Source organism: Lissotriton helveticus, chromosome 7, assembly GCF_964261635.1.
Source record: "Lissotriton helveticus chromosome 7, aLisHel1.1, whole genome shotgun sequence".
In the NCBI taxonomy this organism is placed as follows: domain Eukaryota; kingdom Metazoa; phylum Chordata; class Amphibia; order Caudata; family Salamandridae; genus Lissotriton; species Lissotriton helveticus.
The window spans coordinates 1,030,623,096-1,030,649,907 of NC_136068.1; the positions used below are offsets into that span (position 1 = coordinate 1,030,623,096).

The 26,812-nt window shown below is 43.1% G+C and overlaps 2 protein-coding genes across 5 annotated transcripts in view; one reads left to right on the top strand and one right to left on the bottom strand.

The window, feature by feature from the left end:
* The window catches only part of GPS1 (G protein pathway suppressor 1), a 253,101-nt gene extending 230,698 nt beyond the window's left edge, over nt 1–22,403 (bottom strand). Inside the window, exon 1 of one of the 3 annotated variants that reach the window (XM_078653771.1) lies at nt 22,255–22,403. In XM_078653771.1, the coding sequence (XP_078509897.1) occupies nt 22,255–22,287 (33 nt within the window). In that variant the 5' untranslated portion in view covers nt 22,288–22,403. The remainder of the gene's footprint in view (nt 1–22,254) is intronic. The other 2 variants (XM_078653769.1, XM_078653770.1) reach the window with 2 other exon arrangements.
* Nucleotides 22,404–22,466: 63 nt separating this feature from the next.
* RFNG (RFNG O-fucosylpeptide 3-beta-N-acetylglucosaminyltransferase) overlaps nt 22,467–26,812 on the top strand; it is a 139,571-nt gene continuing 135,225 nt past the window's right edge. Inside the window, exons 1-2 of one of the 2 annotated variants that reach the window (XM_078653773.1) lie at nt 22,500–22,709; nt 23,212–23,293. The gene's annotated coding sequence lies outside the window, so the exon portion shown is untranslated. Of the gene's footprint in view, nt 22,710–23,211; nt 23,294–26,812 lie in introns of both variants that reach the window. The other variant, XM_078653772.1, reaches the window with a different exon arrangement.

The following is a 26,812-nucleotide window of genomic DNA, read 5'->3' on the forward strand; positions in this document are numbered from 1 at the left end:
ATGGGCGAGGGTTGTGTGTGTATACACTGGCCCCATTTGCAATTCAATCTACAGTACAATGCCATTGAATGCTATCGGGCTGTCCCATCTACAGAATGTAGGGGCACTTTACAGGGAGCTCCTACCCCTCCTCTTCTCGGACCCTCCGCATGTCACTGAAGCCTCCAAGTCCCCTCTCCCCCCACACACACTTTGCCACCACCCACAGTTTGACAGCGCTCTTTTCCAAAGGCAGTTGTTGCCAGCAGGGTAGGTTGCGCCGTTCATGCCCTTGCAGTGGATAAACAGAGTGTTACTGAGTGTTTGTTTGCAGTGGCACTGGATGGTACATAAATGAGTTTTCTCCGTCCTAACGCCCATTAATCTGCAGCTACATTGATTTTGCCTCTCTCACCTCTCCCTCATTGCACCTGTGTGTCGTCCCATCCGACACAGTGGCCCCTCATGTGTGCTCACACCCATAGACAAAACAAGCACTGGCATAGCGAATAGGTCTCGCCTTTGGGACCTTATAAGTGCTTAGCCATGCAACAGTTGAAGTTGTTGCACCAAGGATATTGTGCTGCATAACTAAACACGTATAACGTCCCAAAGTCGAGACCTATAGACTATGCCAATGCTTGTTTACTTAGCTACCTTGGTGCCTTAATTACTTCAAGGCAAAAGCAGTGTTAAACAACTGCATTATCAGGGTGCACTGGCTACCACACAGATAACAAAAGTAATCACGGGCTGAAGCACTGGTATCATTCACACCACAAGCATCAGAGTGTCACAATACTTCATCAAACTTAGCAAACTGTGGAAGAAAAATCTTCATCTCCAGAGTACTGAGAGTAGGACTTTGTTTCAGATACTAGTGACATATAGACAGTCTTTAATGGCCTCAAGAGTTGACACAATGACCTGCTTCCTGATGATCCAAGTAAAATACAGACGCCCAGAAGGCACACAAAAATTAAATAAGGAGAGGCAATAAAGACAAATACAGCTTTAAAAGATAAACAAAAATATTGTTATCACCGATACAAGGACCAGCGTTGTACTCAGGAGTTGAAGAATGAAGGGTAATTTCCAGATTTCAGAGAGAACCAACTTTCTGAGGACAAACATCTACTTTTGGAAGACAAACACCAAATTTTTAACATGGGGGCAGCTGGAAGTGTAAATAATTTGAGATTATAAATGTCCATATCTTGAGATTTCACGGGGTTGTATACACACAGCTTTAGAACAAGGGCGCACATAGTTGAATCTAAGAAACTTTCCCGGTTTCAAAAGAAAGCTCTGTGGACTGCACTATGTCACTAGAAAAACGTACAACATGCCGAACATAACAGATGAAGTCAAAAGTGAGTCAAGAACAAGATGATTCTCAGGCTTCAACATGGAGGGTGTGCAACTTAGTTTGTAGAAGCTAAAAAACTCCGCATTCTAGCTTTCCCAATTATCATCCTTAAAACCATGTGCTCTAAGGTACTAGACTGACTCAAACTACATTCTTAAAGCTTAAACACACATAAGAACGGTTAGGTGTCTTCCCCAATGTCAAGGAGATTTCAGACCTCTTCAGAATCACGCCTGGATTCAGGAGCTGATCAACTCAACTCAAGCCAACCCTAAGGAAGTTGTGCAGATAAGTGCCCGTAAAATTATTAGACATGGGAATGATAATGTAAAGAGGACTGCAAGAAAGGGAGATTACGAGGGTGCACAGAATCAGCAACATTCTAAATTAGAGGTGCACAACCTTCAGCACTTAAAACTTCCAAACAGCAGAATCAGATAACCACACCATTTAACTAATGGCATTTAATCGTTCTGCAGCTACTCCTGTCCCTTTCAAACACAAATGTATTGATTTGGTATCAGTACTTGCCTCAGATTTTATTTTTAGAAGCCTAATATTAGGGTGACATGAAAATGGACCTGTAAAAAAAATAGAAGACACTACTACACTCCAGCTGATGCCTCATTACGCCTTAACTCGCTGCCTGCACCGACTAGGTACTCAATGTCCCAAAATCCATCAAGCGCCAGGAGGCCCCAGATACGCACCAATTGGAGGAGTTAAAGAGGTGAAAAGTGCCAGATCAGCGCAGCGCGGGAAGCCTGAACTCACTGCCTGAACTGACTAAGAACTCCCCGCCCCAAAATCCATCAAGCACAAGGAGTAGAGCTAGTGGGAGGAGCCAAAGCGCTGTAAAGAGCTGCACCGTCACCATAGCGCAGGAATCTTGGAGGCCCATCCTGCACCGTTCAGTGCCAGGAACAGCTAGGGCAGCCCCAACCCCCCTTGGTTCTTTGATCAAGGATTGGCTGGTTCATTTAACCACCCAGCACGATATCCCCCAGGTACTGCAGCCATCCAATTACACATGAAGCTGCTTTGATACCATTACCCGTGTAGGTACTGATTTTTATATGTTTCCATACTGGCCATGGTACTGAATTCTTGTGCGCTTGTACAAATGTTGGGGCCTTTATCCCTCAACAATTATTCAATCTGCCCTTTGTCTGCCTTTCTGCCGGGGATATACCTGGATGTACTGGGAGGGATTCTGAATCCCAGACGACAATGAGAACCCCATCAATTGAGAAAGAATTATGTTTCTGCATTTGCTTGCTTCCTGCTTGGCCTCAATCTACTGACCTGCTGATTCTTTTTGAACCATGGGTAAAAGGAAATAAGCTGCACATTTACGATCATCAAAAGCACAACTTCTAACCACCAGCATAACCAGCTTCATTAGAAATGCTGTGGGTGCGATGAATTCAGAAATTGAAAGAGTGGAACAAAGGCTGTGGCCATTAGGAAAGCCCTCTTATAGGCCCAAGATGCTGAACCAATGGGGCTGTTATGTCCGTATGCCAGGCTTCATCTAAGGATTTAGGAAAATAAGTCTCCAATCCCTGTGTATTTAATGAGGAACTAGTAATCAATACTAGTAATCCTCCTACTGACAGCATTGGAAATGCGGACTCGTCCCCACCTAAAAAGAAGAAGGCTAGTGGGCGGGTGGCTAACACATGTATTGCAAAGCTCACAAACAACGCCTAAACGTACTTCCTCACTTAGTGTTGATGTTACTGTACCTTCAGCCAGTAGGAGTCACAGAGCTGAAGTCCAGCCCACAAAGATTGCCCATGGTGGAAATTCTCTGAATTTGGCTGTCACTAAGGAGGTGGAGGCAGTTCTGGCAAAAGCCTTTGAACCAATTTTTGAGGTGCTTAAGGGTATTGTTGTGCTATTAATTCAACAAGGGCCTGGGAGGAGTGAGTCTGCTGGCCTGGGTGCTTTGAGTCTTCCATGCACTAATGCTGACCCAAGACAAGAGGCCACCATGGTAGGGCACACTGCAGAAAAGGGGACTGCCTGCCTAGCAGCTAGGGCTTCTCCAAAATCTTGGGCAGTTTGTTGCAGTTAAGGAGTTTCCCTCCAATCAGTGCCACATTGGGGTTGGGGGGTTGATACAAATCCCTGGTCCACCTGTATTGGGTACAGAGGAGACAAGAGAGAATAGGGCAGGTGATCACGTTAAAGAGGAATATGCAATTGGATTTGGAAACTTCCACCAGAAGCCACTCCTTTGTGATAGTACTAAAGAATGTTTCCATGCTACTTATAAATAAAAATGAAGATGTTATTTAAATAATGAACAAAGTAGAGAACTGGTTGGATAGCAACATGGTACTAGCCAGTGGCAATATGCTATATAAAAACATAATCAATGTGCAAAGAGGCAGTTGGGTGGGCTGCAGCACCGAAAAGGAAACTGGGGATTGTGCGGTTATTAATTTCAGGGGCCAAAAATGGAGGGCTTCTTATTAAGTAAGCTGTCGAGCAAAGGCTCTTTCCACATTAGCATCAAAGCGCTTCCACTGGGCTATTTTTATAACTCCATTCAGGTGGCCCTACTTATTTGTAATTGGTCCATAACTTCTCTGAGCAACCAATTCACAATTCCAACTTATGGTCATTTCACTCCGCTCGTACAAGTGGATTGACTTTCGAGTAAGACACATTTGAGGGGCATAAGATCCACTATTTGTCTAACTGGATGGAAAGAGCCCCAATCGGGACTTTTGGGTCAGCAGTGCCAAGATAGGAATGGATTGATACCTAGAATCTCCGCTGAAGTGGCACAGACCTATGGGCAGGAAGCCGTTATGACATCTCCCCAGGATGATGCACACATTCCCCAGAGTGATGTTCATCCTTTTAACAGCATGGAGAAGAATGAAAATGTGCATAAGTCGGGGATCTTGCAGCACAAACAAGCTCGGATATATCTACTAGCTTCCAGAATACTGTATTTATAACAGATCTGGTCTGTATATTTTGGAATGTGCTGGGTTGTTAAATACGCTATGCTCCGCAGATTGGCTCGATCTTATCAGGAATCGCCATATGCTCTGCCTCCAAGAGACCTGGGTATGTAAAGCAATATTCATTGATGGGTTTGTTGCTATATCTACTCCAGCTAACTATTTAACAATAGGCCACCACAGGGGAACCTACTACCTTTCATCTCTATCGCACTAGATGCTAGGATCATTAAAACTAATCTCGCCTGACCCCCCTTTCAGATCATATGCTTAATGTTAGTCACCAAAGGAACATTTATTATCATACATTTCTACCATAAATCTCTTTGGCCCTTCTAAAACAGATATAATAGACTCCCTTGATCTAGCCCTTGCGGAGTTCTTGGACAGCTGTAAAGAGGGCTTTGTGGCAATTCGGGGGCAGAGGAAACTTCAATTGCAGGCTCTGTTCTTTCTCTAATACTTCAGCCTGTGGTACCTTGGGCAGTGATAGCTAAGACTATCCTCATTTTAAGCACAGTCCGTGTGGCGACAACCTCAACGCACTGATTAGCAAACATTCGTTTTTATTTGCATTACATTTTGCTGGTAACCCTTTAAGTAAAAAGATTACTTTTCATGGTAAAGGCTTTGATTTTGTCATCTTTTCGGAAAGACTATAGTCGCCTGGTTGTTAATTTCTTGATCCAGGGCCACAGGAATTATGCGATTGTGAGGCCCCTGCAATTTTCATGTAATTGAGTTGCCGCATTTGCCGCATAATCCATCATCTGCTGCATAATATGCAGCTTTTAACCAGTTTCCAGTTCAATTGGTTCAAAAGTTACTAAAACACAGAGATACACATTGCCATGCAGTGGAAGGCCCTCTGCAAAGGTTGAATGGTCATCTTTCTGTAGCGTTTGGGTGTTAAACTGGTACTTGTGAGTTGCAACAATGCCCAGACAGTGTTAAGTTTAAAAAAAGACAAAATAATGAATACTATCCCAAGATGCGACACATAATTAGTCTTTTCTTGATGAATAATTTACCCAGCCCTGCCGCATAATTCCAGTGGACCTGGTCATAGACAATTATGTAAGCAACCAAAAACCACCAATTTTTTTCTGTCTTTGAGGGCAAAGCTCAGCTCTCCCCATACTATGTTGCCCACAGAAGCCAGGTGTAACATATGTCATAAATGGGTAACAGTGGACCCAGAGGCTTTTCTACATAATCCTACAGGAAAAATTGGTAATCAACTGTTGATCTGTTTAGAAGACGAAATAGACCTTTTCTCAACTCTGAACGCATTCAGTGAATTATGTAGCACTTTAAATAAAATGCTAACATTTAATGATTCTCACAAGGACCCTTCCTCACCCTGAAGTGGTATGATGGCCCCTGCTCACTGGCACATAGCAATCTCATTTGACCGCCTTAAGAATGTACCGAGGGTGGCGGTGTTAGTAAAGCAGTATAGGTGGTTGGGTAAACAGGCAATTAGTAACAGAAAGTTAGCAGTAAGACAAGATGTTTAGGAAGAGCTACATGAGGCAGGTATAAAAAGTGACACCCTACTTTATTGGAAAACAGGTAATGCCCCTTTTTTTGGGAGAATCCCACAACATAAATGGGTGGAACTTTTCTCCATGGTGTAGGATAGGGGCGACCTCCGGTGTGAAACTCCGTATCCCGCCACTTCAGAGTAGGCTGAGATCACCTTAGAGGAGGTAACATTAAAATGTAGCGCCGGGGGGGGGGGCATAGCCAAGATGGCGGGCGTGTAGGACGTTCTTCTCCTGGCTCACTGACCCCGCCTCCGACTTGGCTGTACCCGATGCTCAGAACAGCCCAGAGAGACCACTGTATAGTCCCGTGGGGCAAGCTGATGGCAGGGCACGGAGCAGAGCGTCGGCCCCCTTTGCCCCACAATGGCAACCGAGGACCGCAACGAGAACTGATGAGGGTCCAATGCAGAAATATAGCGGACACGACCTAGAGCATCGATCGTAGGAGCAGCGGGGCTGCTCCAGGGAGGGGCAGGGGGGGGAGTTGGGGGATGCATGTGAACCGCCTGCACCAGGAACACGCTTGTGATGAAGAAGTGGATAACTTACAGCAGGAGGCGATTTGCCTACAGGAGCAACAGATATATTTGCAGGCCCAGGCAGAGGACCTGCAGAGCCAATCAAGGTGAAACAATATACGAATCAAGGGAGTGCCATCCACCTCGGGATCTCTTCTTTTCTATACTGGAAGCACCGCCAGACCTAGAGATTAAAATTGACTGAGCACACAGTCAGCCTGCCGAGGCCTGCCACAGCCCCACCCGTGGACTTACTAGCCTGTGCCCACGATTTCCAGTTAAAAGAAAGTATTCTGCAAAAGGCCCATGAAAAACATCCACTAACTTTTAGGGGACACACACAGACACTCTATCAAGACCTAGCCATGATATGTTTGCAGAAAAGGCAGGACTTCCGCCGAGCGACCTCCCATCTGCGGAGTATTGGGGTCTCCGCCTTCTGGCGTCACCCCTTCCGACGCATCTCTCGCCTCGAGGGCACGTTGTACTGGCTTAGTTTCCTAGAAGAGACTTGCTGGATACTTGGGATAGAAAGCTCAACTGATGGGGCTCACAATCAGGAATCGAGAGGGCCACAGCCCCGCAGGCACCCACAATGACAAACACGCCGACTAGCCTCTGGGACCGCGAAACCTGACCCGGCCACGATTGCAATTGAACTTCAAGCTGGGTGGCGCCACTAGCAGGGGACCAGTCCAATAAGGTCATCACATGTACTCACTGGGCATTGCATTAGCTATCCAATGAAGAGCTGGCATGGCAGGGTTGGGCGGGGAGGGATCCGGGGCCACAACATTCACCCTCTACTACCAACCTGTGGACCTGCTCGAATTGTTCTGGACTTGATTTTGTTATTTCTCCGTCTTCATATCTAGTTAGTTTTGTTTCTGTTGCAGGACAGTACTCAGCTTTGATGTTGGCAGGGGATGACACAGATATACCCATGCAGGGGCCTGGAGATGGGGGTGGGGGCAAGGGAGTTTGATCTTCACAATAGATGCACATTGCATAGTTCTTCTCTACCTGACAGACATGGCTCATTAGCAGTGTACAGTCCTTTCCTTGAACGAGAAGGGCCTCAACAACTCAATCAAATACCGGGCAATACGGTCCTATCTCAAACACTACAGGTCTGACATATGCTTACTCCAGGAAACCCACCTTCTGGTTAGGGACTGGCATCGACTCCGATCCTGCAACTTCCCTCACCAGTTCTCTTCTTCAGCATCCACTAAAACTGCCGGGGTGGCCATACAAATAGCTACATTTTCAGAGGCAGAGTGGGTCCTAGGGTGGTGGAAATGTAAGGTAGACTCCTTGCATACACTGTGTTCGTTGGGAACCAACCCCTTGTGCTGGGTCGATTTCTACCCCCAATACAGCACACAAACAATTATTTTATTCAGAGGTGTCAGGGGTAATGTCCTCTCAGGAAAGGCGCATACTCCTCGGTGGGAACCTCAATTTGGTATTGGATACCTACAAAGATAGGATGGCACACCAATAAGGTGAAACAGGGGCTCTGTCAAAGAGCGGATGAGAGAGATGGGGTTACATGACCTTCAGAGGGAATTCCATTTGCAAGCTCTTGCATGTGCCTTTTTCTAAGTGCACAAAACATACGCACAACTACTATTTTTTATAGGGACTAGAGACGTACATACTCTCACAGAAGCCTCTGACATAGAACGCTCGGCTTTATCAGACCATGAGGCAGTAATCCTTACTATGGAGTTCCTTCCGGCGGAGACCCTCACAAGGACATGGCAACTTCAGGAGACCCTCTTAAAGTGACCTGAGGTCATATTACAGGTCACAAGAGCAATGCAAACCTTCCTAGATTTCAATGACAACCCTGAGAACACCATTTCTACACTCTGGGAGACCTTGATAGCTATAATAAGGGGTGAGTTCATACCTATCTTGCGAGTGCATAACAAGGACCGAAAAGAGAAAAGGGATCAGTTTGTTAGCCAAGTCAAAGAGCTAGAATGGATACATTGCTGAACCAGGCATATTACACCAATCACATGCTGCGCGAACACAACTTGCGGGCCTAGATTTAGATAGGGCTGAATATGCAGCTCTTCGGTTAAATCACTCCCAATGCGCAGGGGAAGAAAAATGTGTACATCTAATAGCCAATAAATAAAGGGCCCAATGGCAACAAGCAAAAGTCCACTCCCTGAGGACACTGGAGGGTAGGGAAGTGCTGGAAGATAGATCTATAGACTCAGCATTTTGGGATTTTTATAAAGGCCTTTACTCAAGACAATTCAAAAGGGGGTGGTGATGGACAGAGTATCTGAATTAAGCAGAACACTCCTACCCAGTCAAAAGATCAGGGCTTGATCCATCACCGTTTTTTAGCTCACTACACCATCCCAGTTCAGAACCTGGCTACATGCAAATTAGTCTGACCCTGGCCCAGTGCATCATGGGAACAGGGCAGACCAAACTACCAAGCCAATTCTTTACTGGAAAGGAAACAAGCTTCCGGGGACCGGTTTCTGGCATTACAGCCGTCTTCGGCCCGGCTTGCTTGAATCCTGATGGTGCAGTGAGCAAGGGACTCACATCTGAGCATACCCTTCCACACTTGTGGTGGCCAAAACGATTCAAAAGGGGGTGGTGATGGACAGAGTATCTGAATTAAGCAGAACACTCCTACCCAGTCAAAAGATCAGGGCTTGATCCATCACCGTTTTTTAGCTCACTGCACCATCCCAGTTCAGAACCTGGCTACATGCAAATTAGTCTGACCCTGGCCCAGTGCATCATGGGAACAGGGCAGACCAAACTACCAAGCCAAGTCTTTACTGGAAAGGAAACAAGCTTCCGGGGACCGGTTTGCTTGAATCCTGATGGTGCAGTGAGCAAGGGACTCATGTCTGAGCTTACCCTTCCACTCCTATAGTGGCCAAAACGATTCAGAAAAGGGGGTGGTGATGGACAGAGTATCTGAATTAAGCAGAACACTCCTACCCAGTCAAAAGATCAGGGCTTGATCCATCACCGTTTTTTAGCTCACTGCACCATCCCAGTTCAGAACCTGGCTACATGCAAATTAGTATGTCCCTGGCCCAGTGCATCATGGGAACAGGGCAGACCAAACTACCAAGCCAATTCTTTACTGGAAAGGAAACAAGCTTCCGGGGACCGGTTTCTGGCATTACAGCCGTCTTCGGCCCGCCCTATTGATATCCCACACGCATTTGGCCTGCCTTAAGGCTCAATACCCCATACAATTGGCCCACACATCAATCCCAAACCTAGGAATTCAATTTGCCGTCTCAACTTGCTAGACTGTTATGGTAAACTATAGTTCCTTAGTCCGTCAGATTAGAGAGTACTTAAATAGTTGGAAACAACACTGCCTCTCTTTACTTGAACGAGTTGCTGATCTTAAAATAACTGCTTTGCAGAGAGTTCTATATCTCTTCCAGATGCTACCAGTCACACCCCCAACAGGGATGATCCTCACTTTGCAGAAAGAAATTAATCAATTTGAATGGTTGAGTAATAGACCTTGAATGTGAAGAGAATTGAGTTACCTAACTCCAGATGCAGGGGGACTGGGTGTACCAAACGTCCAGCATTATTTTCAAGCAGCGCAGCTTCGCTACCTACTTGAGTGGAATAGTCTTCGGAAAAACATTGACTGGTCCAAGACAGGGCGATAGCAGGAATTCCCTTGTGGAAGGTAACATTCCTCAAGAAAGCTCGTAGGCCAAAGAGTTTGTAAGCATCCCCCATCACTAAAATGACCGTGGAGGTTTAGGACCAGGTGGCGACCTGACAAGGCCTTACATCATTCCCCTCCCCCCTGATAACCCTGTTCGATAACGCTGACTTTTCCCAGGGCTTGCATCAAGGGGCATTCACAGCATAGCGACAGACGCAATGACTCTCTGCGGGCCACTTATTTGATGGGAATGGGATATTCTCATTCGCCCAACAGCGCCAGCAATATAACCTGCCTGAGACTGAAAGAATGCATTATTTGCAAGTAAGACACTGGCTTCTACACTCTTCTAATCACCCTTCAGAGGAGTGGGTAGACAGCTCACACCCTACGAAAAGTGGTTGGTGACTAAAAATACAGATAAAAGGCTCATCTCAGAGATATATGCTTTTTTGCGCCAGCCTACTCAACCGTTGAGTATCCCAAGCCAGAGGAGGTGGGAGAAAGGGAACTGGGGAGAACGGTGTCCCCCAAGGAGTGGGGAGAGATCTATTACAGAGCTAGGCACACAGCCCGCAACCCAGCAAGTATAGAGACTGCTAACAAGATAGCCACTTACTGGTAACTTACCCCAATACGCCTCCACAGGGTCAATCTGGAGCAAAGCCCAGGCTGCTAAAGAGGTTGCGCGTCCCCAGGCACCGTGTTTCATCTGTTGTGGAACTGCCCTGACTAACAGAATATCGGACCAAACTCCTAGACGACATTAAGTCACACTTAGACACACAAATACCCAGTTACCCCACCAATAGGATTTTGGTCTTGCCTAACCCGCTAACCGTTTCACTCAAATCTCGTAAAGGACAGTAAATGGGTTTAGCTGTGGCTGTGGCACTCCAGAATATCCTTGCCCATTGGGGTTCCGGACACATACCTACATATCAGAGGTGGCTTCATAGATTATGGTATATAATATGGATGGAGAGGATTGCTTCATCTCTCTCCACTTCTAAGGCTTCACTTGGAGAGATATGGTGCCCATTTCTCACACTCCTATTTACAGAATTCCAGGAGCTTACCTGCCCCAAAAACTTACACATTCTCAGATTAAAGGGTACCTCCCCCCAACCTGGCAATGAGAGACAACTGAACACGTAATGTTGAATTCCCTATGCTGCTACTATGACCCGTTTTTTCTGTAGCGAGTACTGGGGAGGTGGGTAGGTTACGGGGACTGTTTATTGTTACTGATTTGTGATAACCAAAGCACGATATTTCTGCTATGCACACATCAATAAAAAGTTTTAAACCATAAAAAGTAACACAGGAAACAAGGCTCCTGGCCTGGATGGGGTACCAATCGATCTTTTAAAGGGCATATCTATGTATGAGCCCCTATAATTGTGAACGTCTTAAGGAGTGCTTTGGTCACCGGACCACCGAAGACATGGTTAAAGTCCATCATAGTACTGATCTTTAAGAAAGGTGATCGAGCTGACCCTCGGTGCCACCAACCAATGTCTAAGGGACACTACAACAAAAACACTCCGCAGGATTCTTTTGGATCAGCTAGAGGGCTGGGTCACGGAAAAGGGTAGTTTTTTCCTCCAGTCTAGTATTACTTCAGGAAGGGTCTCAGAACCATCGAGCAATGTTTGAACTTACATCTAATGATCAGAAAATACATGCTGGCTAATGTAGGCCTGCATTTAGTGTTTATGAACTTGAGTCCAGCATCTGACTGTTAATAGAGGACAACTGGCGGTGAAAATGTAAACACTGGGGGAAAACGCCCCATTGGTCGAGTTCTAGCAAAGTTACATGAGGATGTGACTGGCTGCATCATGTATGGGTACAATGGTGAATGTACCCCACCAATTAAGATTAATTGTGGGGCAAGACAGCGCTGCGTTCTTACCCTATTTCTTTTTTGCCTGTACATTAACAGTTTGGATGCTAGCCTATCACTTGTGGAGGCAGATGTGCTGAGGGCGGGGTCTAGAAGTATTCCTGCACTGCTACATGCAGATGACTGTATTAATCTTGAGAACAGCTATGGGCCTGCAGAGGCTATTAAATACATTTGTATAATTTATGAGTGATCTTGGTCTCTCAAATAACATTAGAAAGTCACATACCATGGTCTGTGGGCATCCACCAAATTTGAAATCTTCGTTTATTAATGGAGTTAAACTCCTAAATGTACTGCCAATCACTTATTTTGGCAGTACACTTTGATCCGAAATGTTCATGGTTACATATTACAAGCCTTATAGTCACAATTTGATAAAACTATTGAAGCAATCTTTAGGTTTGCGGGGAAGTTGGGATCAAAACCCTTTGTTGCTATAATTAACATCTATAAAGCCTGGTGCTGTTCTGTCTTTACATATGGAGCAGGAATATGGGGGCATGCAAATATTTCATGCCTACAGGGTAGGGGAAACTTGTTCCTGATGATACTTTTAGCCGTCCCCATCAGCGTACCCGTTTGTGCTTGCCATACTGAGCTGGGCTTATCATACCTTAAGGGTAGTGTCAGATTAGCTTCTCTTCTGTTGTGGCACTCTATTTGGTCCAAGCAGGAAATTCTCCTGAACCATGACAAACTTCAACTGGATCATGCCCAACGTGTACCATGTTTGCACTATATTAGGGACCAATTTACTTTACTGGTGAGGCCGGAATGTTTATCCAGACCACATGATATGAGCCCCTTATAAAAAAAAAAACGAAAAGCTGAGTTTTACTCCATGGAAGGAAGGAAGAAAGGAAAGTCACAAATTTAGAAAGAAAAAAAAAAGAGTATGATTACCCATCATCTAACAGTAACCACTGATTGCATGAAACTATATTTGAACTTTTTTCCGCACCATCAGCAGCGTTTTTGGGTTTCGCCTGCCGAAGGCTGCGCTCTGCGCAGCTCTTCAGCGCAGGTGAAATCCTATGTCGTCAATAAGGACTCCTGGAACGTCCCCCGGCTCTCATTGGTTAGCTCCATAAATGGAGGCTAGCCATTGAGTGCCGGATCTGTCCATCAAGGCTGGACCAGATTCGGGGGCGTTCCGGAGATTTTTTCCCAGGGCGGAGTTACGTTTTTTCCCGTTCCCTCCCCTTTCACTGAAAGTGAATTCAGATGCGCTGTACATTCCCGCCCCCTCCGTGTGCCTTTCCGCCCCCCTTGCTGTCCTGTGCACGTTTCCCGCCGTCCGTGTCCTCTCCCGCCGTCCGTGTCCTCTCCCGCCCCCCTCCCGCCGTTCGTGTCCTCTCCCGCCCCCTCCCGCCCCCTCCCGCCGTCCGTGTCCTCTCACGCCCCCAGCGAGTGCCCACCTCGCGATTTCTGCCCGCCTGCCTGCCTAGCGAGGGCCGCCGCGCTGCCCGCGGCGACCCGGAAGTACCTGGCCGGCCGGCCAATCCCTTCGCGGCCGGCCGGAAGTGTTTATGCCCGTCCCGGTTTTTAATTTAGAAAATCTGGTCACCCTATCTTAGCCTCAACTTTCCCTGATATCCGTAATTAACTGAATCAGTTGGGAATGCCCGGACCGAGACAAACTATCACCGGCCAACTCAAGTTCACTGGCTGGTTCCTGGACGACTTACCGCAGGTCATTCGCCACCCACAGCCTGGCCGTCTGCTCCAAGCCACAAGGCGCCCGCCAGCTACCTGGTGACAGATGGGACAGTGTTTACACACTAAGAGGCACGTGCGGACTGCACAGCGAATGAACACTTCGTAATTCTATGTAGTGCGCTAGGATTGGCTGAGTTGCCCCCAATACTGCAATCCTGGGTCACCTTACACATCAGGAGTCCCTCCCTCTACCAGGCGACCCCCATAATATGTTCAGCCGTGGGATTGGCTCCCGTGTGAACCGGAAGTACTGGAATTACGGACAAATGTCATCCGTACAAAAGATGAATAACGGACCCCGAGCAGACTGAATTCTCGGACGATCCGCGTGAGTAGCGGACAGGTGGTCGTTTTTAACGATGTGCAGACTTGGGGAGGGGTGTTTTGTATAGAATAGAGCGAAAGGCTTGTGGAGAGATTAGTGATGTACCAATGTAGTGACCGAGAGTGCATGTTGTCTAGACTTGGGGGAGGGGCGCTTTATATCAAGACCGCTGAATATGTCACAGAGAAGCGAAAAGGGTGCTTTTGGAACCAGGACCTAATTTTCATAAGGGCATGTTCATTGCAAGTTAATGAGTCATGCAGGGCTGTTGAATGATATACATTACTGCAACTTCAACAGAAGGAATACAATCTGTGCAACTGTATAAAATCTGACTGCTCAGAATATGCCTGGCTTCATTTAAAAACAGGTTCTGGGTCTAACTACAGGGTCACTAAGGTATTTTTTAAGTGAGTAAAGTAGTGTTGGTAAAGAGACAACTGTAGGACGCATAAAGTATCGGTGTGGGATGAGGCAACTGTAGCAATAGAGCGGGTGGATAAGGTGTGGTTACGGATGCTTTGGAAAGTGTGATTATAGTGAATGCACAACATGGGGATGTAGGCAATGCTGGAATTGCGCACGGACTGCGATCAGTGTGGACTCAAAGAAAATGGTTTGTAGGATTCAGTGAGAATCGGTACATAACGGACTTAGATGATGATGTAAATGTGAACGCGGGGTCTGCAGGAATTGTGAGCAAACTGACAGATCGAAGCGTCGTCCTAAGAGCTGTGGGGCTTTTGGGGTAGAACATCGTGCGGGAACGGGTTTAGTGCGCTAAATGGGGCTGGGCGGGCCGGGGCGGAGTGTGGGGCTTGGAATGCTTGGGGTGAGCACTGCTTGGCCTGGGTGCAAAAGATGCTGGTGGTGTGGATTCTGTTCGAAGTAATTGATAGAGGATGTATGGACACAAAGGATACAGGAATATGGTTGCAGAACAGGTTGGAAGAGTGAACATAAATATTTCTGAAAGTGGGGTCCTGTTGTGCAAAGTAAGTGTAGCCTCATGGAAATGTTCGGAGCGTGGTTGTAGGATTTATGGATCGCTTTTGAGAAGTAAATTATGGAAGTGTGTGTGCTACTCAGGTTTCCGTACAGCCAGAATAATAGACGCACAAGCTTCCGGACTAAGAAGATACGAGGATTCGAGAAATGAGGGCCCTGCGAATGCTCTGGGAGGGTGGGTACGAGATGTTGGTGTTTTGGGTGTAGCTGGAAATGTGGTCACAGAGTTTGACGGAAGTGTGACTGATACTAGACATAAGAGTATTGGAAGTGAGTGTGGGCAGTGTGGTTGCTGGGAATACTTGAAATGTGTAATAGGCTATGCTAGAAGTTAGTGTGCACGGGACAATGGAAATTACATTTGCGAGTTGTTAGGGCGATCTTAAGAGCGCTGTTAGAAATGAAGAGTTTGGGGTTCTGCTGGACAGTGTGAATAAATCCTGTTAGGTCCGAGTGCTAATGTCAGCATGTTGTAATCGAAGCGAACTGAGCGGCAACCATTCTGCATATTTCTGTTTGTGTTGCAATATATTTATAATAAATTACGCAATTTCTAATCACTAGTTTCTGTGTCAGGTTCTAAAACTAGGTCTGCAGGGCATTTATTCATTAGTTACAGTTTGGCTGGCTGTAAAAAGTAGAACTTATCTCCCAAATCCCCTTAAGCGTAATCGCCAGTAATGCTTTTATATATGGAGCACGGCTCCGTTTTTTATTTATTGATGCGTGTAACTTGGAGTATCCTTAAATGAAGTTCGATAATTGTCTGGAAGACTGTACTTTTTCAGATGGTTGAATGAGTTTTTGCCTCTTTTCACTTGGTATACTTTCTTATTTCACATGTTTCACAAATAGGTGGTTTACCACAGATCACCAGTACGCAGGAGAAAAGCAAATCTTGCTTTAGCATTTAAGACACTGTGGTTTTCCTGGTGTTAGCCACACTTACTCATTGGATGATCGGGTCTTTATGGTTTTAGTGCTCTCTTAACAGTTCAGAAGGATTTGTCCTCTGTTACTATATGTCCAAATTATATAGACACAGGTTTGCTTAACCTAAGAGACTTATTATCAACTTAATAAAAACATGTTTAATAACATTTCCAAAATAAATTCCGTTTGGAATATATTTTATGTATGTATTCTTGCGCTGGTGTAAAATTCAGAAATTGTATTTTTAATAGTGTTCTCTAAAATGTAAAGCATCGTTATTTTATATACTAATCTATCTAAATCTGATTTTCATTTGGAGGTTTGCACCTTTGTGAAATTGTGCAAAATTGTTATTTGATATTGACCCTATAATTTTTGTAGACTGAATAGCCACAACAGTTATGCCTGTTCTACATAGTTTCTCAATCTTATATATACATTATCTGCAAAAAGAATCTTATGTGCGTTGACCTTTTGTATTTCTATGAAATATGGATTGCCTTTGATGTTTTGGTAATCCATTGCTAACAGTTTAAAAAGGAGCAAAGAGAGGCAACATTCATGTTTTTCTCCTCTGTTTTATTTTTCTGAGGTCAGTCTATTTTCTGTGATCCATGCCTTTTCTAAATAGGCTTCCCAAATCCCAACATTTGCATACTGTTCTGCTGCTGCTAATTAAATTATTGAGCACCTTTTGGTGTCTGGACCCAGAATGACTAATACGTTTTTTTTTTTATTTCTTTTTATTAAACAAAAATCAACAAAGAAACACATCAGGTGACATACGCATAATTTTCCTGAGATTCTCAATGACATTCCGTACAGTCAAGATATAACACTGTTATGACAGTTAGTGATTCAAGCGGACTCATGCGCCTCCACATCCTCATGACATGCTGGCGCGGCACAGACATCTCCCCTGTAATGATTCCAAGCCTCCCAGACCTTACCCCACTTCCTCGGGCATCCCCTAGCAGAATAGACTGACCTCTCCCTAAAGATACACCAGTCTAAATCTTCCTCCATTTCTCAATCTGGGGCGGCTGGCTAGCTCCCCACAATTGGACGATATTACGCTTCGCTATCATGAATGCCTATGTTGCCCATTGCTGTTTGTATGTGTTTAGGTCCGTGGGTTCCAATAGGTTTCGCATTTGGAAAGTTGGAGCTATTGGTTTTGTAAATGACATTTTATATTTATATATTGTTATTGACAATGCCAATAACGATATATAAATATAAAATGTCATTTACAAAAACCAATAGCTCCAACTTTCCAAAGGCGAAACCGTTGCATTGTAAATGCTTGTTATTTGCTTGGATCCAGATTTAATATAGCACATTTATTAGTCTCATATTGCAGATATAATGATTCGGCTCTGGAGCCATGCCCATGTGACTCAATGTCAAATAAATCAATCCATGCTGCATTTATGTTCTTTTGTCAACTGTATGCCATGCCTAAAAAACAATACCTTATCCCACCGCTTAGGTCTTTGAATATAAGAAAGTGTAGACCAGTTTTGTTGTACCTGCAATTGTTACAATCTGATTATATCTGCATGATGGCTCCTAAGTTTATCTTGGCGGCAGTTAGACTGAGAAATATGCTTGGGAAATAACAATGTTGCACGTCACTTTATTAAGTCTTAACTTGGGAATTTTAAATATATATTTAATCAGGTTTATTTGTTTGAATTGTGACTATGTGTTATTCTACATTGCTGGATTTTATGTTTCATGTTCTTTAATGTTTTACATAAACCGAATAAAGAATTCTGATGACTCATTACAACAGCTGCAGTTTGAATCAATTAACTACTGCACCCACTCACACTGTGGATCAAAACTTACACACATTATCAGCTCATGCGCAACAAATTCACTCCATATTGCTTCATCCACTTGCCTTGACAAAATATTTCCATAATGCATTTGCACTTACAAATGTGCAGAAACCTAGGATAGTTCCTAACCTACAGATCAGGTCCAGATATTGGCACAAAGTCAGTTAAAATCTTTTGACAGAACCAATTTCCTGCCCTCCGGTACTTGAGTGTCCCCACTTCAAGTTACTCTGAATATATTCATTGGTTGACTTTAAATGCAGATACAATAGCACTGATTTCCAACAAAGAATAAATATAAATCGTCACCATGGTTTATAGAAACAATAGACGAGTTAAACCTTGAGGTCAGACTAGCTGAATAAAACTGGTGATCCCATTGCTCTCCTGAACTGAAATAACTTCATAAAAATGAATTACTGTCTTATTTAAAAAAAGTATTCAAGCTACCCAAGCTACCCATAATGAGTTTTATACCAGCCGTACAGCTGCTGCCAAAAAGAAACTTAAAATTACTGATGAAATCTCAAATTTGTCACCTGGATCGATGTACACTCAAATGTTCAATAATTAACTTGCTACTTTATAGACAAAATAAACCAAATATGCACTGCTATTCATGATACTTCTTCAACTTTCATTAACAATACTGGGCATGAGAAAACTTTCCTATATTCTCAGAATCAGTTCCATAATATATCACTTCACACTCTACACCAATTGATCAGCAACTATAAATTGGGTTCTTATTTCAAACTAACTCATAAAACAAATTGTATACTGAAGTGCCAGAATAAATAAAAGGTCACACTTCGAACTGTTAACCTTTCTCTGAGTTCTGGTATAGTTCGAAATGAGATCAAAGCAGGCATGGTCAAACCCACTCAGAAAGAGTCTAGCCTAAATCCTGAAATTATGCCCAATTATAGCCCTATTCTTGTTCCAACTATAACAGGGTTGACTGCTCTGACTTTGTTTGACTTTATCTGCAGTGTTTGATACTGTTGATAATATTCTTATTTCTAGACTTGCCAGTTGCAGGATTGAGGGAACTCCTTTATTATACTTCATTCTTCCTGAGAGATCTATCCCAAAGCGTCATCCTCAACAATCATATATATCTCCTCCATTTATTATAAATACCGAAGTTCCTCAGAAGATCCATGCTCTCTCCTCACCTGTTTATTGATTATGTTTTACCCCAGCTAACCTAATCAGACGTTTTAGAGCAACCGTTACACTTATACAGAGGACACTCAACTTAGCAGGACATTCTCAAATACTGTCTTTGTAACGTGAAAAGTTGGATGGATAAATTGGTAGAAAATTAATTTGGAAAAAAAAGAGGTATTAATGGTAGCAAGACCCTTCTGGAATCCTGTAAGCTATTAGAATTAACAACACATAAAACACAAAATCATACAATATATGACACGGGCAAAATGTATCTTACAATTAAAAAGATCAAAATAATTGGCATCCCTCAAGATACAGCATCAGATATTAGAGCCACATATAATCGTCTTTCTAAAATCCAATGTGTCAGAACATATGCCTCAGATTTTCTGTCGAAAGATTTCTATCATACACGTTACGTTTTTGTGTTTTTTAATTTCATATTTAATAAATTAAATATATTTTACCCTATCCCCTTGGTTGGTTAGTGGTCCTCTCTTTCTAACTCCTGTAAGCTATTTAACTACTCTCGGTTCCTTCATCTAACCAAGATCCAGCATCAAAAGCCTTGGAATTAACTTAGACTCGAAACAAGCGCTCAGATCATGGCAGTCGTCTCCCCTTATACTCTGCATATGCACAAGCACAGATCAATGCACCCTCTTTTTTTACCACGAAGGGCAGAAAAACAGCATAAGCTGTGATAATAGGCTCCAGATTGTACTATTACAATTTGCTTCATCTTGACATATTCAAAACATTTGATACAAAGATTTCAAGCAGCCCAAAACCAATCTCCTAGGCTTGCTAGGTCAGTGCCTTGCTATACTACAGGCCAAATCAATTCTTGACAAGTTAGACTGGCTGCCCATTCATAATAGAATCCCCTTTAAAAACTTGTGTCCAATACACAAATTTTTGTTTGAAAAGCCCCCAGAGTTCTTGAGACCGCAGTTTTATAGGTAAATCCCTACATGTACTTGATGGGCAGCCTCGTCAAAGCTATTAAAAACGTATTCCATTTTAACAAACCCTGCTATGGAGGTAAATCGTGTTCTATGCTGGTTCACTGGTGATGGAATAACTTGCCATTAGAACTAAAATAATACCTCCTGTGTCTGCATTCAAGAAAGAAACTCAAAACATCTATGTTTTCGTAATATTCTCCCTTTGAGTATTTATTGTTTCAGTACCAACACACCTTAGGTTATATGCTGTTCTTTATTAAATACCTATGGTAAACTAAACTAATAGTGGACACTTACATGCAGTTTTCTCTCTGATTTTCTCGTCGCTAAATGTATAGCCCCATTTTGTGTGTGAAAATAGGAGCAGTATATTTAGCTAATTTTTCTGAGAAAATAAAGCTTCATCAAGGAAACTGGAAAGGAAAGCCCAGCAATGGCGTTTGTGGGGGACGTACAAATTGTATGGTCTCGCCAGGACAATCAACAATAAAGACTTCAGAGCAGGGATTGCCAGGCGGGGCTACTTCAATAGTCAATACTTAATGTTTTTAATAAACTATTAAGAAGTTATGAGTGCAACCCTTAAGCAGATGGACAAACATCTTTAACTGACACATGAATAAGTTAAGATGTACTCTTTTCAGAAGTAACTCAGTTGTGATCAGCTACACCACACGATGCATTAAGACTGTGTGCACACAAGACAGTTATCTAGCGTTTAAACTGTGATGCTATTTATTATAACGTTCTTTTCTCCCTTAAGATAGTATAATGTCGCTATATGATGAAGTATAATGATACTCTACGGTCACTTGTCGAGGTAAATACATGCTCACTGCTAGAGGCACAAAGGCAGGGTGCATTGTGTAGATTAGACGTTAAAGGGACGGGTAAAAGGGGCTAATCCATAAAAAGAAAGCTGAGTCCAGACTCTGGTTCAGCATTTAAGACAAGATGTTGTGAGTTTGGACTAAAAAGGCGACATCCAAGCCAAATATTGTGTATATTAGTTTAGGCACAGTAGTTATGTTAGGACATTATGCATGCAGAATTAAGAATGCAGGTGGCTACCTGCAGAAGTCTGGTGCTGCACATAAGTGGATAGGAACTTTGAGAAGGATGTAAGAAGAATCGCTAGGCATTAATTAACTTTTTACACGGTAAGAAGTGGAGGCATTAGGGTATCCGGGGCTCCTTATACATATCAATCTGTGTGGTCCCTCTTTTTCGTCTTTTGTAATTAACCTGTACGAGAGCCCAATCCCTGGCCAAGCTCATTAAGTACCATTGCGTTAATCCTCAGCTTGGGTGCCAAAAAAGCAGTTGATTAACCTCTTCATCATAGGACGGGGGAATTAAACCGCTAAGAATAGGTGACAAGATGACTTCCCCAAAAATCCACGAATGACCATATCAGAATAATCATCCCCAGAAAGAATAAGGTATTCTCCGAGTCACATCCATCAGGGAATTTCTCTGACAAAAATAATAGATTATAGAGACGAGATACAGAACGAAAGATTCAGATGAGGAGAATTCTCCCCACTTTCCAGATCAGGATTAGAGTAATTATTCAAAGAAGTATTTTCTACTAAGTGCAAAAATACGCATGTGTAGATACAAGGCGCCTTTTAGTCATGTCTAAAGCTTTTCATACTGCAGAAATAGCTGTGTTCTTTGTAGTCTAAGAGAACTCTCCTGGGCACCGCTGGAAACGTGTCAAGAAAAGTAAAGTTGAAGGACGTTAATAGTTGGGTGTATGTGCCCTACACATGGGAGTGTATACTGAGATTTACATGGTCCTTAGTCCCTTATATGTTGGGGCATTTGGGAAGATTGGGATATATATATATATATAATGTGTGTGTGTGTGTGTGTGTGTGTGTGTGTGTGTGTGTCCTCTGCGTCGGTAACCAACTTTGTAAAGCGTTTTTATATCCTTATATTGTGTTAAGGCGCTATATCAATAATTAGAATAAATAACGCACGTGTACTCTATACCCGGAATCGGTACATAACACTAATAAACGATAAATGTATATAACACTTCAAAATGTACGGCGTTCAAGCCTTTAAATAATTAATGGTATTATTATCATGCTACGGCGTATGGGTATCCGATGTTGAGCAGATATGCGGAACGAGAAGGAGTAGGTAGGCATCTAGAGGTTTGACTATGGCAGAAGTCCGGAGTTAATTTACATGGGGCATTTCCAAGAGTCAACCATATCAAATGAAGCATGGACGGATGACGGTACTCTTCCGCGGGCTCATCGCTGCTCACCTGCAGGTTGAACACCTGAACGGGCAGAGGCATCCTCCTCCTCTCGGGCAGCCACAACCTCAACCTCTACTTCCGGGTCATGGAACGATTCCGAGGCAAAGGTAATGCAGAACACTGACGAGAACACGTCACAGAATGCGCCGCCCTAAGAGCCCAATCTAAAAGGGCGGCCATGGCGGTGTACCAAGCCAATTTCTTCCGGTTCGTCATCTGCAGTGTTTTTTTTGGTGCTGACGGGCCGTCTAGTTTGGGGCGGGTCATTTTTTTTTTTCTAACCAATTGCAGAGTTTACAGGGATATTCAGTCACAAAGACCCGCCTTAGACCTATTTAGGCTGTCAATCAATTTAAAAACCTATTTTCTTTCTGATTTTTACCATTTGCGAGGTGAACGTCATTTGCTTGTGGAATAAGAGAGCGCAAAGCCAATCGGGGGTGAAAGTCGTCTGTTGGGAGGTAAGGACCAATGTTCGATAAACTAAAGTTTAATTCTGAAAAGTTGTCTTGTAGGCTGAGTGGAGCCCGTAAAGCGAGCAAAAAAGTTAAAAGGACTCTCTTAATTAAACATTGAGTGCGATTGGTGGCTCATTCTGGAAGCAATTTCGAACTTTGCTTTTGTTGATTCGGACTGAAGCGAAAGGATGCAAGCTTCCGATGAGTACGCCTGTGTGTCTTCTACTGTAATGTGGGTTTACTTTGTGTTGTGTATATGCGGTTAGTCATCAGTGTGGGTTTGTTGTGGTCCGTCATCGGTCCCGCATCTTGTGTATCCGACCGTTTTGTATTTTCATTATGTTGGTATTAAATCCTGTGGTGTTGCTGTTTTGTGTTTATGCTATGTATAAGCAGGTAGGTATGTTTTATTATGAGCCTGTTTAGTCTTTCCTGTTAAGTAGAATTGAATAATGTTGTGTGTTGTCAGCCACTGGATTGTTGTTGAGAGAGTGTTTTGTTTCAGGTGCCCTTAATTTGGTGGTTTATTCGGGATTGAAGAAGAAGCATAGGAACTGAAGCTGAAAAGCCAGTAATAATGCAAAAAAGTAAGTTGCTTCACGCTCGTGACACTTTATTTCACCTACCCTCGAATGGAGTTAAACGCTTAACATACTTAGAGCAATGGTGCCAGTATGCCAAGCCCTCTCTCAGATGACATTAGGAAAACCTTCACACAGAACACTAGAGGCGTCTAAACGGAAGCTTCACATTCACTCTTAGACAGGGCCAAAATCTACATACTCAATGTAACAAAGCTCCCTACTCACTAATAGTACAGTACACTACTCTCTTATGAAGCAGAGCCACACTAGATTGCACAATATAGACCACAAAATACCACGCTATCCTCAAAACGTGTGTACTAATAATAATAATAATAATAATAATAACCTACAACGTTCCTATCCATGCATATTCTAGCAGCGTGAAAGCCACTGCAAACTGGAGCAGGGTCTTGTACCTGGACATGACTTATGCATAAGTAATAAGCGAAAAAGTGCAAATTCAGCATGGCATGACTAGTGATCACATATATTGGACAAATCATAATGATCATCGTTACACAAATAGCACCAATCCTTTGCTAAAGCAGAGGATATCTTCCATTAGCCTCATCACAACAGTGCAGTCTGGATCTGTACAGCACAATATGGAACATTTTCTATCAGACTCGTACACGACTATGCTAGCATGCCTGCATCTGAACTTCCAACTGAACTGTACTTCAGAAAGTTACATTAGGAACACAAAGAAAGTTTAATTCACAATACACGCTCTTGAAGAACAAAAATCACCAATTGCGTCACAGTGTTCTGTGCTCTGCAAAAACTGAGAGGAGAAAAGACACGCACAGGGACATTGATTAGGAGGGGTAATGAGCAGGAGCAACATGAATAGAACAACAAATAGCATCCGTTTTAATAAAATGATGTCTCTTTGAAAATGTTGCATAACTGAAACCCAGATCTAAACTTCCAAATAAAATATTTGCAAGTGCAACATTGCCATCGGTTATGACTATATTCATTGTAAAAATCATTAGTATTCAAAATAAATTGTCACCTGAAAACTGCAAGTTTAGAAAAGGGTTTGAAAACTGCAAGTTTAGAAAAGGCTTTAACACACTCAAACATGTCTTCACACTAACACCACATATTTGCGTTTTTGCAAGCAATGCAAAACCATAAGTAATTAGATAAAGCATATTAAGACCTTTATTCTTGGGCATACAGCTATGCTCCTCCCCCCACCCCCCTTTTTTAAAAATAAATTTTTTACATCTTTGTTTTCTGGCTGCACTAAAAAAGCAGATAAAGAAAAAAAAATACGTTATCAAAGTGTTGCAAACAAATCGCTACATTACAATCGCATTTATTTTATCAGGATGCGAATTCCTCCAATGCAAACTACTTCCCACCACTCCCTTACCACACTCCGAAGAGTCTTGCATCCCGGCTCCCAGTTTATGACTAAAAATTAACATACTTAGTAACATAACTGAACTCAATGAAGTCACTTGCAGCCTGACCTCCTGCACTAAGGGGTACCATTAACACCGTATGAACATCCTATTCTCTCAACTCCGCTCACCAAACATAACTATGTACTGACTGTAACTTAAAGGTACACAAAAGCATGTGCATGCATTCACTGTGTGTGTGTGTGTGTGTATGTGTGTGTGTGTATATATATATATATATATATATATATATATATATATATATATATATATATATATATTCCGAGATGGCTCCTGGTTAGCAAGACCCCTGGCGCTCCAAGATTCGGTGCAGAACTCCTTAGCTGAGCCCAGCCTTAATTATGTCGCACACCCCCTCGCAACGAGGGATTGAATCCGCACTCACAAAGGTTCTCAAAGTTTTCCAATTTTTAGTTTATTTTCATAATATCAGCTAATCAGTCACAAAACCGACGCGTTTCGCTGCTCCCACACGCAGCTTGCTCACGGTTAAACATTAGATTCGTTCTGACCCCTCCTATTTCTACAGGGTAAAACGCCAAACAAATTCCTTTACAACACCTCACTTCCTGTATCACAATCGGAAGTGACCTGGCGATTGTAGTTTTTAGCTGTTTCAAAAACTACAATATCACGTTATGTATTGAATATTTTTGTATGCATTCATTGTGAGCATGTTTCAGTACATTATGTATTACGTTTTTGTGAGTGTGTATCCTATTGTGGTTAATTCACATATCTTCGATCATTTCATCAACAATACATTGTTGTGCCCCCCAGTGGGCTCTGAAGCACTACATTTATCAAACCAATTAACATGATACAGATTGTATCTTATATTGTGCTAACTTCGCGCTATCTCATCATTACTTAGAAAGAAATTATCCGCCCTCTAGTGGGCGTTTGTCAGGTTTGTTGTACTATTCACCCTTCATTTGTTACACACTACCTTACTTTCATTTATACATGTGGCCAGAGCCATCTCTCATTGGATGTTGAATGCAACCAAATACTTAATACAAATCATTTAAAGTCCCCTCTTGGATAATAAAGTTCATCATGAATATTGTATACTGTCATTCAAATCATATTTTTGATAACCCAAACTGTCCCACTGTTATATTCTCACGCGTCACAAATGTACATGTAGTTCTTCACTCTGATTGAGCCCCCTTGGGGTCATCGTCCTGAAATTTAGGATTTGACGCGATTCTCTACATCTCAAAGTTTTTTCTCTGTCACCTCCCCTTTCATGTGGGAGAATTGTTTCCAAGGCATAGAATTTCAACAATGTCCAATCACTATTGTGTGAAGTCTTGTGGAAAAGTAAATTTTGCCATGTTCTGTGTCCCTACGCCTCATCCATCATATGTTATGTGTGCATGACCAATATGCATATGTTATTCCCCATGTCCGATTAATGACGCAATTACAGTTGTGTCCACCTCTAGTATGCCAGTTTCCAGTCCTCGTGAATACTACGAATATCAGGCCTATGTAAAGTTACGTTGCCACGTTTCTCAGTGTGCACGTTATTCCATTATAAAGTCCCCGTTTCCAGGCCTCAACAGGGCCTGGACATCAGATTCAGCTCCTGTCTCCTAAAAGCCTCGCTGAGGAGCGATACAGCCCCCACCTGTATCCTCGACCCTTCACTTACTTCCTGCCTCGCAGTGCCCGGTGCAGCCTGGCTCTGCCTCTGAGTCTGCCAAAAGTATGTTATAGTTCCAGCTATCAGTTCAGTCCTCCTTCTCTGCATTCCTAAGCTACTGAACTGCATCAATAGTTTCCGTCATTGTCTAGCCTTCTCGTCTCCATGTTAGAGAAATACTGTATTTAATGGTCATTTAGTATTCTTCATCACGCACTACATGTAGAATAATGCATGGTCCAGTCTTAGAATCAAGTTAGCTTTTCCCCTCATGACTTCTAGTTTATATCAACATGTTCCCTAAACATCAGATACCAGATAGGGTTTAGGTACATGTCGCTCCGACCCTCCAGACTTTAGTCTCTGCTCCTAGCACAGAGTTCATAGCCCCCAGCTTCTCCTAGTGATACGTCATTGCCAGTTTGCGCGCAC